Here is a 14,139-nt window from a genome sequence, read left to right as displayed (position 1 = left end):
TAAAATTTACTGATTCGTCAGTAAATAAATTATTCTATTGATAAATCAGTAAATTACTTCATTTTTTGCTTTTAAATGAGTTAAAATTAACTGGTTCGTCAGTGAAAAGAAATTTTAACCTGATAAATCAGTAAATTGTTTTATTATTTTTGAATCAGTCAGTTAAAAATAAATTTAGTAAATTTAGTAAATTTAGTAAATTTAGTAAATTTAGTAAAATAAATTTTCTACTGATAAATCAGTAATTTTTTTATTTTTTCTCTTTGAATCTGTTTAAATTTACTGCGATAGTTGTACAAATTTTTTCTCCTGATAAATCAGTCAATTGTTTGATTTTTTTCGCTTGAATCAATTAAAATCTATAGATTTTTTAGTAAATAAAATTTTCTATTCATAAATCAGTGAATTATTCGATTTTTTGCTTCGGAAGCAGATAAAGTAAAATAAAATTCGTTATTTTTCCCCTGATAAATTAGTAAATTATTTTAAAATCATTTTTTTTTTAATTTGAAAATTATTTTAAATCATAGTAAAATGTCAACTGATTCAAAAACAAAAATTCCGTCACTGATTTAAAACAGATTCAAATAATAATTAATTCAAATTTAAAGAGTAAACTTTAAGTACAAAAATATAAAATACAAACATTCCAAAAATATAAAAATAATATATACAAAATGATAATCCATGGAATTCTACTCTAAAAATATAACTTATGTAATTAAACACCTTCTGAGTGATTCAAAAAAAAAAAAAAAAAAAAAAATGCGAATAGTTTAAAAAAGAAAAAATGAAAAAAAACACAGAGTCATTGCGACGTAAACATATAATATATAAATATAGAGAGAGACAAATTCTTAGTGCAAGGTGCTTTCTACGCGTTTACATGCGTATATGCATCGCGTATAGGATTGAACGACCGTGAGTAAAAGTTTTCGCCCATATGCAGACCGTGAAGCTGAATCCACGCTTCTCTGGCTTTCGTTCGAAAGCGAAATGCGCCTTCCAGTCCGAGAAACCACGCACTTGATCATTTTACTCATAAAAAAAAATTCTTCACATATATTTCTCGCACGTCATGTATACTCTACTTCTTCACGAGTCTAATTATTCAAATTCAATATATAATTCAATTACCGTCGAAAAAAAAAGAAAAAAAAAAAAAAAAATGATAAATCTTCATCATTAACCATAAATGTCTGTTAATTCATACAATGTATACAGCGAAAAAAAGTAATTCATTATTGACTTTCATAAATATTATTACACAGGCCGAAAGAAATTATTTTCTTCTGACTCCACTGAATATAAATCATAAGAATTAAAAATTAAAATCATTCATAATAAATATAAATGTGCCATGAAATTGCAATTTATTTCTTTTTAATTTATTTACGAGAGTAAATATAGTGTCAATTATAATTAAGGTTCGATGAAATTATTTTCTTTTTCTCTGTATGCCGCGCATTGTTTCAAAGGAACGATTTAATAAATTAATTAATAAATAATTGTCTCTCAGTTGCAAAAAAAATTTATTTGATTCTATAACCGATTACTTTTCTATTATCAAATAAATATTTACCTGCAACAAATAATTTTTATTTAAATTTTTTAAAATTAAAACAATTTATTCATTTTAATTTTTTCTTTCTTCCTTTCTTTCATTCATTCTTTCTTTCTTTCTTTTATTCTTTCTTTATTTTATTCTTTCTTTCTTTTATTCTTTCTTTCTTTCTTTCTTTATTTCTTTATTTTTTTATTTCTTTATTTCTTTATTTCTTTATTTCTTCATTTCTTTATTTCTTTATTTCTTTATTTCTTTATTTCTTTATTTCTTTTTTTTCTTATTACTTTATTTCTTTATTTCTTTATTTATTTCAATAAATTTGCATTAAAAACAAAAATTATTGGGTCAAATACTTAGTTGACTTAATTATTTATTAAAATTATTTGATGCAAGTAAATTTTTATTTGAAAATAAAAAAGTAATCGCTTAACGAATCAAATAAATTTTTTCAGTTCTGAAGTTAGCGTCGAAAACTATTTTTTTCGGATTTAAAGAGTTAAAAATATCACTAATTTTCCCTCTATTATTCACCTAGGTTTAAAACTTTTCCAAATTATACTTTTTTGACCTAGAATCTTCGAGAAAACGGTTTTACTTTTTTCGTGCAAAAAAATACTTATTGACGCTAACTTCAGGGATTTTAATTAATAAATGAAATAATTAAAAATTTCTAAGAAATTCAGAAATTTTTTTCTTCTTTTCCTTTTTTTTTGCACAAAAATTCGTACACGCATTTTTTTTACAATATCAAGTAAATAATTGTATACTGTCTCCTGGAGTCATGAAGTTTCGTTGGATGTCACTTAAGAATAGAATTTCATTAATAATTCATAAAGCTATAGCGTAATTTGAATTTTGTCTCTTTAAGGTGACGCATGTTACAACACTTTTTAGTGAGAAGATAGAAATTTCTCTAGAAATATTTGTTCTCACGCGCTTTTTGTTTATTTAATAAAACATATAATATCAAGAAAGAGAGAATAGAACAAATAGTCTTCATCATCTGTAGTTGGCTATTTTTTTTTCTTTTTTAATGAAGAGGAAAGAGAAAAAACAGCTTACGCTTAGTGACTAAAAATTAATAATAGACTAAAATTTTTTTAATTATTATTAATAATTTAATAATTATTATTAATAATTTAATGATTATTCTTATGAAGAAGAAAAAATATTTTTCTACTCAAATTTTTGGCTAAAAACTATTTGTAACAATAATTATTTATTAAAAATGCAAAAACTAATAATTTGTGAACAAAAAATATTCTTTTTGGAGTAAAACAATTTTTTTTCCAATCGCTGTTGGATAATAAACATTGTGAATTTCACCCACGTTCTTTATACCTATTATTAATTTTTTTTTATTTATTGAAATATTCTAATTTAATTACTCGACTTGTTCTTTATTATATTTTAATGTTGAATTTTTATAATGTTATTCTTTCTAAAAGTGAAAAGTCCTCAACTACTTCAAATTATTAAAATTTTTTCAAAAATTCAGCTACTTTTATATCTATACAGTAGTTTAAAAATTTTTAATTCAAATTGTAGAAATTTTATTCAAATTTTATTTATCTAGTGGAATAATTACAAGAAATTAGTAAAAGTTTTTATTAATATAAATTAGTGGACTTTTCACAAAACTGAAATTTAGAAAGTTAATTTCTATAATTAAAATTTACTGTGTTTTTAACGGTAAATTTTATTGTATTAAATTATTTGTTTTGAGGGACGAGTATTTTTTTAACGATAATAATTAGTCAATAACACTGAAATGAAATATATTTTTTTTTTTGAATTTATTTTAATCTTATTCCTTAGGCAAATGAAAATAATACTTTTTATTATTTAAAACATTTTTTGAATTTTTTCGAAAATTTAATATTCATTGTTACAGGAAATATTTCTCGGCAAATAATTACTATCTATGTAATTTAATTATAATTTATAATAGTGATTAAAATTAACTAAGGTAGTTAAAAATTAGCTAAAAATGATCTAAAACAGCTAAATTTTCTAAATTTTTTAGCTTCACTTATATAAATAAATATTTTTTTTTTAAACTCAAAAATTTGTTTTTTTAAATGTGATATTAAAAAAATGAATTTTAAATCACTCACCTGTCGTATGTCTTGGTAAATTAATTTGAGATCGTCATCGAGTAGCTGGTAAGGATCGACTTGGTAATCTGGCAATGATCCTGGTTGTTGTGTTTGCATTGAACTCATTGCTCGTGCGACACCAAACCTGTGACTTCGCGAACATGATTGTTTCTGAAATTAAAAATTTTCTCTTAATAAACAAGTTCACAGGCGCAAAAATATTTAAAATCAATTAAAAAGACATTCTTATCCATCGTAAAGTTCTTCTGATGATTTTAATTTTCAATTTTCAATTTACAATTTACAATATTAAAACCAAAACTTATTTTATATTGAGATCTTTACTCTCTAAATTTTAATTAGTAAAAAAGTGTTTACTAATTTGACTCAACGACTGACTTTTTGCTTTTGAATTAGTAAATTAGTAATTAGTTAGTAATTTTACTAAAAAATATTAATTTCTACTAATTTATTAGTAAATTTTACAAAATTAGCAATTTGTTAATTATAAAATTTATTAATTAATAAAATTAGCAATAAATAATAATTTCTACTAATTTATTAGTAAATCTTATAAATTAGCAATTTTACTAATAAATATAATAGTTTCTACTAATTTATTAGACTAATTTATTGAGCCTAAGGCCACAATTAAAAAACAGTATTTGACAAAAATTAAGGTCCTTGAAAAAATACCGAATTTATTAGTAAAATTTACTAATTCGTAAGCAAAAATAAATCAAATAAATTCAAATTTAGAGAGTTGGAAAAAGGTAGAAAAATTCAGAGAGAAGAGAATTAAAATAAAATTCTAAATGAAGACTGCAATTAAAATTAAAATTAATTAAATTAAAATTAAATAAAAAACAATTAGTTAAATATTTGCTCTTTATCAAGATAAATAAAAGTGCAAGTAAATTGGAAATAAATTACGATTATTACAGAAGACAGGAACTTATTTGACTCGTACTACTGACGCGACGCTTGTCTGACGTAACGAGACTTATACTACTTAAAAGTTGCTACAGTGCTTCTCTTTCATCACTTTTCTTTTATTTCCAACATTTTTGCGTCTATAAAATTAATTCGACTATTAATAGTATTAATATATTCTTGCCCAACGGTCATAAAACAATTTTCAATAATTTTCAAAATGTAAATTAATAAAAAAAAAACAATTAACAAAATTGTAAATTAACTCTTCTCTCTTAATTAAGTCGATTATTATAATATAACGAAACTGACTATAGAATTTCGAAATGAAAACTTAAAACTTTTTCATTTTTTCTTTTTTTTATGTAGGTATATAATTTCACTCAGAAAAACTTTCTTTTTTTTCTTATTCTTTTTGGGAAAATATTGTAAATATACGCATAAAAAATGAGGGCACGCATTTCCTTATAGAAACCAGTTTGAATTATGGGTATAGGAAAGAGGATATTTTGACAAGATTTAAATATTGTGAAACTTTCATATACATATATATATATATTGGGTACCTTATTATATAAATTTATATATTCCAATGTGTATAATGATAACGAAAGTGATTTCATAATTAGTCGTTTTTTTTTCTTTTTTTCTGTTTGAAGTTAAGATAACAGGCTATTTTGTAATTTATAGTAATTCTCGTAATTATCGTCTTCATCTTACATTTCTTTTATTTGATAATTGAGGTCATTGTGTGCGTGGACTTTCATGTAAACTTATAAATAATGAATTCTTCTAATTGATATTAACTAAAAGTTTTAATTGTTTCGTAATCTATTACAATTCTTCCTAACTGATCTTTCTAAATCTGAATTAGTTAAAAATAATTATTAATTCAAATAATTACTAAATTTTTAAATTATTAAAATAATTATTATTAATTATTTAAAATAATTATTAATAATTATTTAAAATAATTATTAATAATTATTAAAAATAATTATTTTTAACTAATTCAGATTTTATAATTATAATTATTAGTAAAATCTTGAGAATCGTTCACATATTTTCAAAAACTTGAATATTTTTAAATTATTGATTATAAATAATATTTTAAAAAAAAACTAGCAACCATTCCCCCGCTTACGTTCGCGGCTAATTTTTCACTCAATTTTTTTTAATAAAATTAGCAATTTAAAAAATAATAGAACGTAAAAATGTTAAATTCCAAATTTTTTTTTAATAAAAATAAAATACGAATTGGAATGTATAGTTTCAATATTATTATAATTATAATAATCATGTATTCTGACATAGGGAATTTAGGGAAAAGTCAAGAATTTATTCTAAAAATACAAAATCTTCAATTTTTTCAATTTCTGACAAAAATTATTTAATGAATAATTTTACATAAATATTTCAAAATTAATTTAATTTTAAAAGAGTTGCCTTAACAATTTTCGAACAAATAAATGAACTTCAAACGGTTTCAATTTGAAATTTTATAAAATTTCAATGTTGAATGAATTTAATTAGAAATTTTAATGAACAAATCTTCTAAAATTAGTTAAATTTTTCAATATATGTTTAATTAATTTTATTAAAAATAATGGATTTAAAGAAGAATTTTAGTTAAAAACACTAAAAAAATGAATTTTGAAGAAGTTACAAATTATTGTAGAAATTCAATTATTTTCAAAAGTAATAAAATTCTTATCACAAAATTCAATTATGTTCAAAATTTACAAAAAAAAATCTCGACAAAATCCCAATCATTATCTTTATAAATAAAAAAATTCTTTCTCAAAATTCAATTATTTTTAATATCTATTATATATTCAATAAAATTACCCAAAAGAATTTAATTATTTAAAAAAACAATTTTAATAAAATTGTACGCAAACGTTTAATATTATTTTCATAAATAATAAAAATTTCACAGGAATTCAAATATTTACAAATTTTTTAAAAGTTTCTCCTCAATAATTCAATTATTTTCAGAAATAATAAAACTCATCGCAGAATTTCAATTATTTTTAATAAAATTTTAATCGAATTTCTCGAAAAATGTTACTATTCTAAAAAAATTTTATTAAAATTCGTAAAAAGAATTTAATTTTAAGAAACATTCAATTATTTAATAAATAATTTGTTTTTCTAGAAAGAATTTAATTATTTTCAAAATTTTTAATGATATTTTTCGTAAAAATTTGAATTTTGAAATTTATTTTTTTGAAAATAATCAAAGAACTTTTTGAAAATTATTAAAAATAATTGATTGAAAGAACAAAGAAGAATTTTAGTTAAAAATTCTTGAAAATAATAATTGGATTAATATGTTAAAAAAATGTAATTATTCTTTAAAATTTTATTAAAATTCGACGAAAGAATTCAATTATTTAAAAACTTTTTGATAAAATTCTTTATAAGAATTAAATGGTAAGAAACATTCAATTATTCAATATATTATTTATTTTTGTATTTAAATAATTGAATTTTAGTAAAATTTTCTAATAAAAATTGATTTAAAAATGAATTTCAGTGAAAATATTAGATATTAATTGAATATTAAAAGCATTATAAACGTATAAATTTTTAAAAATAATTAAATTTTGAAAAAGTTTAATTGGATTTTTTTTATATTATTTTAAGTTTTTATTTTCTAATAAATATTTAATTGAAGAATTTACGAATAATTGAAATTTGGTAAAATTGAATGAATATTGTAAACAAATGAATTTGAAAATTATCAAAGAACTTTTACAATAATTATTAAAAATAATCGATTTAAAATAGAATTTCAGTTAAATATTCTTGAAAATAATATTTGAATTAATAATGATTTTATCACTCGGTCATCTTTAATAATTATTATAAAACATGAAGAAATTGATTTCTTCATCTTTTATAACAATATTTTTAAACTTGATTAATTTTAAAAAGATTTGAATTTGAATGTTTTGAAGAATTTTAATTCCTACGGAAAAATAATAATAATTAAATATTTAAAATATTTAAAAAAGAAATTATTGTTTTTGAATAATTTCACAATTAAAGATATTCGTAAATAAATTTAACAGAACATTTTTTTTAATTAAATTTTTTCCTTTATTTTCTAAAAATTCAAAAATTTTCAGTTTCATTTTCAATTAAATTTTCTAATTGACAAATATAATTTATAAACATTTTTTTCCTCTATTTTTAAAAAACTTTGAATTTTATTAAAACAATTGATTTTAAGAAATGGAATTGATGTAAATTATTTTCTTGTGAAAATTGAGAATTTTCTATACAAAAATATTAAGAAACGGGAATATCTAATGTTTTTCTTCCCAAAAGAAAAAAATGAGTTTGTCAACAATATATTGTTATTGAGAAATAAAAATTATGCATAAAGTGGGTATGTTTCCTACTTCTTAATCAAAATTTTTTAACAATTAACAATTTTCTAGTTTTTTTATAATTATAAAAAGGAGAATAATTGGCATAATAATTTAGATCAAACAAAATTTGTTGTAAAAAAAGCATATAACAAACAAAATGGGTATTTTTTTCATTTGTTAATCATAATTTTTTTTTAATTTTCTAATTTGTAATATTATTTTATTATAAATCATGAAAAAATATCTGCATACTTTCGATTTGTTAAACAATATTTTTTAAAGGAAAAAAAATTAACTTCAAAGTGTGGACAGACAGAATGAAAGAATGAAATACGAAGATTATGATAGTTAATTTAAATAATTCTGAACTGAAAAAAAAAATTTAATTTTTACTTTTGCTAAAAATGGGTTGAATTTTCGCTAAAAAAAATTCTAAGACGTAAAGTGCTTTACGAATATTTTTAGTGTGTTTTTTAAGCAAAACACTTTTTTTTTCGACCAATTTCAGAGTGGAGTGCAAAAATTCTTGCCACTGTTCATTATACACTTTCTCGCAACAAGTTAAGTTTATAATGATCTTAGAGGTTAACAAAGTAACCACAAACTAAAAGACTTGATTTGAATGCAATGCATGTGCTTCCGCATATTATAAATAAATTTCTGCTTCAAAAGGCAACTCAAAGCATACAATATTGTTGGTTAAAAATTAAAAAGTACCATAACTGCGACAATGAAAGTATGCGCGCGTATGACTTGAAAATTTAATTTGAAATTTAAGAAAGAGCCCTCAATATAGTTAATATAGTTTCAAATTCTAGTTTTGTTATTAAACAGCAATAATGTTGATTTCCTTGAATTATAAAATTCTTGTGGCTATATATTCCAACCGTGATCTCGTTTTTTGCGGTTTGTTAATGCTCATAGGATTTAAGTGATCAACTACCTATATATCCTCTATATTTAGGATGGATGTTTATGAAACATTGAGAAATTAATACCGTTTTAAATGTCTGTCCAAGCGTATCAACTTCTTTAACCACCTTAAACTCTTTAACTACATTCTCTATGGGTTATAATATGTGTGTAAAACTAGTTCTCTCGATCGCACCGAGACAAGTTCACTATCCAACTTTTACTTATTCGTTCGCAAAACAATTCTCATCGCGTCTGCAAGGACGTTTGATTTTATTGCATGCGGAGAAAAATGCGCGAAAAACACAAGCAATTCATTCAAAAAAGTATATTCAAAAACTATTCTAAAACTATTCCAAAAAAAATTCATTATATTGACAAAATTAAAATATAAATTCTAAGAGATTTTTCTTTTAATCTAATTTGTTTGAAAAATTTTAATGAACAGTGATAATGAGCACTTCTGCTAATTTCTGCAAATTTCTGCAACTTTCTAATACATTTGTATTTAACGATATTATTATCAAACTGTAATACACTTATACTGCGTAAATTCTGCAATTATTTTCAAATTAATAAATAAGAAATAGTAGTTTTTTCACGCTAAATGATAAAATCGCGTGATTTTATATAGAAATATGCTAATCGAGATTTATTTCCGAACCAATGTTAATTGATGTCTGTTACAGTAATCACCGACTGTAAATAAAAAATATTACTTTTAGTCCATTTTTTACTAAATCCGTTTAAATTAAAACAATTTTTTTTTTTTTTTTTTGACTGAATTTGAAATACTTGTGACCATTTTTGACTAAAAGCATTTACATTAGAACCAATTTTGAAGAAACTTTTTTTAAACTAAAACCGCTTATATTAGAAACACTTTTGACCGAATTTTAATTGTTTTCATAAAAAAGTTTACATTAGAACTACGTTTTACTGAATTTTAATTAATTTTGTCCAATTTTGACTGAACTTTAATTAAATAAAAGAATTAATAATTAAGATTAATTAACTATAATAATTTGAATGTTCTTTCATTCTTTCATTCATTCACTTTTTCTGTCCCTCACACTCTGTAGTTGTCTACATTTGTTTTTTGTTAGCTTCAGATTACAAATAATTGCAGAAATTCAATTATTTTCAATAGTGAATAAAATTCTTCTCATAAAATTCAATTATCTTTCAAATTTAAAAAAAATTCTCGTCAAAATCCCAATTATGTTTATAAATAATAAAATTCTTCTCCAAAATTCAATTATTTTCAAATCAATTTCAAATTCCCAAAAATAGTACGCAAACATTCAATTATTTTCATAAATAATAAAAATTTCTCAGAAATTCAATTATTTACAAATTTTCTATAAATTCCTTCGCAATAATTCAATTATTTTTATAAATAATAATAAAATTTTTTTTAAGGAATTCAATTATTTTCATAAAATACAATTAAAAATTGTAGAAAATAGTAATTGGTTTAAAATGATGAAAATAATTTTGAAAAAGTTACTGTAATAATATTCTTATAATATAAAACAATGATTTTATCACTCGGTCATTTTTAATTATTATAAGTTATTGAATTTAAAAAGATTTGAATTTGACATTTTTGAAATTCTTTATGCCTATGGAAAAATAATAATAATTAAATATTTATTTAAAAATAAAGTTATTGATGTTTTCGAATAATTTTACAATTAAAGAAATTCGTAAATAAATGTAACAGAACATTTTTTTTGAGTATATACAATTTTTTTTTCCTTTATTTTCTAAAAATTTAAAAAGTTTCAATTTCATTTTCAATTAAAATTTGTAATTGACAAAAAGAATAGAATATGTAATGTTTCTTTTACAAAAGAAAAGATTATTATAGTTAATTATTTTTATTTTCTAATTAATTCAAAATTATAATGACAAATAGAAATCATCAGAATTTTTTTCACTTCTTTTTATTAAAATTAAGACTAAAATTTTGTTAAATATTATGTTTTGTCAAATGGAAATTAATGCAGATTTTTGTTCTTTACTTCTAGACAAAATTAGAAAATTGTTAAACAACTGTGATTAAGAAATAGAAAATTTATTTATTTTGCATTATTTTTGTTTATGAATCACAATTTTTTTAACAAAATTATTATTTTGTTTTAGAAAAAGAAGAAAAATATTTGCACAATTCTTATTTTTAATTTTACGAAATTTCAATTATTCGTAAATTCTTTAATTAAATATTTATTAGAAAATAAAAACTTCAAAGTATATTAAAAAAATACAATTAAACTTTTTCAAAATTCAATTATTTCTAAAAATTTACGTTATAATGCTTTTAATATTCAATTAATATCTAAAATTTTAACTGAAACTCATTTTTAATTTTTTAAATCAATTTTTATTAGAAAATTTTACTAGAATTCAATTATTTAAATAGAAAAACAAATAATTTATTGAATAATTGAATGTTTCTTAAAATTCAATTCTCATATGGAATTTTATCAACAAATTTTTAAATAGTTAAATTCTTTGGACAAATTTTAATTAATTTTTTATAAATAAATTACAATTTCGAGAAATTCGATAAAAATTGTTTTAAAAAAAAATTCAATTCTGCGATGAGTTTTATTATAAGAAAATAATTGAGTTCCTAAAAAGAAATAGATTATTTATGAAAATAATAAAATTCCTGAAAAAAATTTTATTACTTTTATTAAATTTTTTTTTGTGTTTTTAACTAAAATTCTTCGATAAAGGCATTATTTTCAATATTTTTTTTAAAAAAAGGTATTTGAGAATCTTCAAATTCAGTTGTTTACAATTTAATTTTATAAAATTTCAATTATTCGTAAATAATTCTTCAATAAAATGTATATTAGAAAATAAAAACTTCAAATAACTTCAAAAAAAAAAATAAATAATAAAATAATTTTTAAATAATTAAATTCTTTCTACGAATTTTAATAAGATTTTAAAGAATAATAACATTTTCAATAACATTTTCTAGAATTTTAAATTATTTTTCATGAAAATAAATGAAATTCCTTAAAAAAAATGTATTAGATATTTATGAAACTAACTGAATTCTTGTGGAATTTTTATTATTTATGAAAATAATCAAAATGTTTGCATACAATTTTATTAGAATTTTTTTTTAAATAATTGAATTCTTTTTGAAAAATTTTATTAAAATTGTAGATATTGAAAATCATTGAAATTAGGAAAATTTCTAAAAATAATTAAAATTCTGCCAAGAATTTTATTAAAATTTTTGTTTTTGAAAATAATTGAATTTCTGACAAGAATGTTATTATTTATAAAGGTAATTGATAACTATTGAATAATTAAATATTTCTTAAAATTTAATTCTTTTAAAGAATTTTATTAACAAATTTTTAAATAATTGAATTCTTTTGACGAATTTTAATAAAATTTTTTAGAATACTAACATTTTTCAAGGAATACGGATTAAAATTGTATTAAAAATAATTGAAATTCTACAACGCTCTAATACTTTTAATATTCAATTATTAATTAAAATTTTTAATAAAAATTTATTTTAATATCAAGTTTTACTAGAAAATTCTACGCGAATTCAATAATTTAAATTAAATATAAAAATAAATAACTAATTTTATTATTTATGAAAATAATTGAATCCCTAAGAAGAATTTTATTATTTACGAAAATAATTGAATACCTGTGAAATTTTTATCATTTATAAAAAAAATTAAATGTTTGCATAAAATTTTATTAAAATTGTTTTCAAATAATTGAATTCTTTTTTGGGAAATTCTGCAATTATTTGTAATTTCTCCAAAATTGAAGGTTTTTAGTGTTTTTAACAATAATTTAAATTAGAAAATTTTTAAATTTTATTATTTTTAAAATTGCAAATTTTATTTTAAAAAAGTAATTAATTCAGTCCGAGGATGATTTTTAATAAAGTCCTGTTTTCAATCACTTTGCATTTAAAGTGCAAATGTTTTCCGACTTTGATTTTCCAGTGCAACAGGATCAGAAAAGTCAAAAATAGAAAGGGGAAGTTTTTTTTTCATAAAACATAATATTGAGAAATTTTTAATGGCGAAAAAATTGAGTGAAAAATAATTGAAAGTGAGGCAATAAATTTTGATTTGTAATTTATCACTTATGAATAAAGAAAAGAAAAATTGTCCGATGAATAAGCATGTTTGAAAGCGCATGATTTGTCACTTGTAAAGTTATGCTTCCACTATATGATAAACAGTAGTAAACGCATTTACGATATATACAGTGAAACAGCAAATTTCGAATAACCTTCAATTATTTATTTTCGGTTTTTCACCTGGCATTGATTACAGATAACGACCGCACCCAAGTTTGATCGCGTAATTATCTCTCGGCACTTTCGACGAAAACCCACGTGGTCGCAGCGCAAAAATTTGCACTTGCTTTTTTTTCCTGTTTAAATTGAAACTAAACAATATTTTCACTAAAAAAAAAAATGTAGTAAAAAAAAAATCTAAAACCGTTTAGTAGTCAGTAATTTATTAGTAAAATTGACTAATTTAAATAGTAAACAGTTTACTAGTTTAGATTTAGAGAGATACATTGCATATTCTATTACATAAATAATGGCAATTAGCAAATAATTATTGTATAAAAATAATAAAATACTTAATGGGAAAATAATAATGGTAAAAGTAAGATATGTAATGACCAAATAAGATATATGTAACGATCAACTATAAGACACTGTATAAAAAATTAAAAATAGCAAAAAATACGCAATGACCAAATAATAAATTACAAAAATAATAAGAAATATGTAATAGCCGAATGATAATTATCGAAAAAGTAATAAAGCCACGTAAGAGCCGAATGTTTATATTTTCCGCACAGAAAAGAGAAAATAGCGAAATCAATAATATATGTTGCGGAGAATTTGTTTATGGAATATCGAGCCAAGAGTTTCTTTAAAGTACTTTATGAAAGTTGCTAATTCAAATTCATATTCGTCAGTGTTGTTGCATTTGAATTATCATAGAAGGTTAAAAATCTCTCTCCTTCTCACTCTCCGGGGTATGAATGACAATTCAATGTATTTTCACGCACAGTAGCCGCAATTGGCGTTGCAAAAAGAATACATATGCTATAGCCTCGGACATGAGCGTTAGCACGTAGTAAAATGTGGTTGAAAAGTGGTTACACGAGTCTCTTATTTCCTGAGGCTTCATTTTCGTAATTATCTTACGTCTCATGTGTGTATATTTTAAGA

General features: G+C 20.8%; 1 protein-coding gene across 1 annotated transcript in view; it reads right to left on the bottom strand.

The window, feature by feature from the left end:
- LOC122511340 (all trans-polyprenyl-diphosphate synthase PDSS1) overlaps positions 1 to 14,139 on the bottom strand; it is a 109,732-nt gene that overhangs the window by 39,292 nt on the left and 56,301 nt on the right. Inside the window, exon 2 of the mRNA XM_043626501.1 lies at positions 3,685 to 3,837. Coding sequence (XP_043482436.1) covers positions 3,685 to 3,837 — 153 coding nt within the window. The remainder of the gene's footprint in view (positions 1 to 3,684; positions 3,838 to 14,139) is intronic.

This window comes from Leptopilina heterotoma, unplaced genomic scaffold (assembly GCF_015476425.1).
Source record: "Leptopilina heterotoma isolate Lh14 unplaced genomic scaffold, ASM1547642v1 Lhet_81, whole genome shotgun sequence".
NCBI classification, from domain to species: Eukaryota; Metazoa; Arthropoda; class Insecta; order Hymenoptera; family Figitidae; genus Leptopilina; species Leptopilina heterotoma.
Note: the sequence above shows the minus strand (reverse complement) of the source record. Positions and strands in the feature narration are given on the sequence as shown.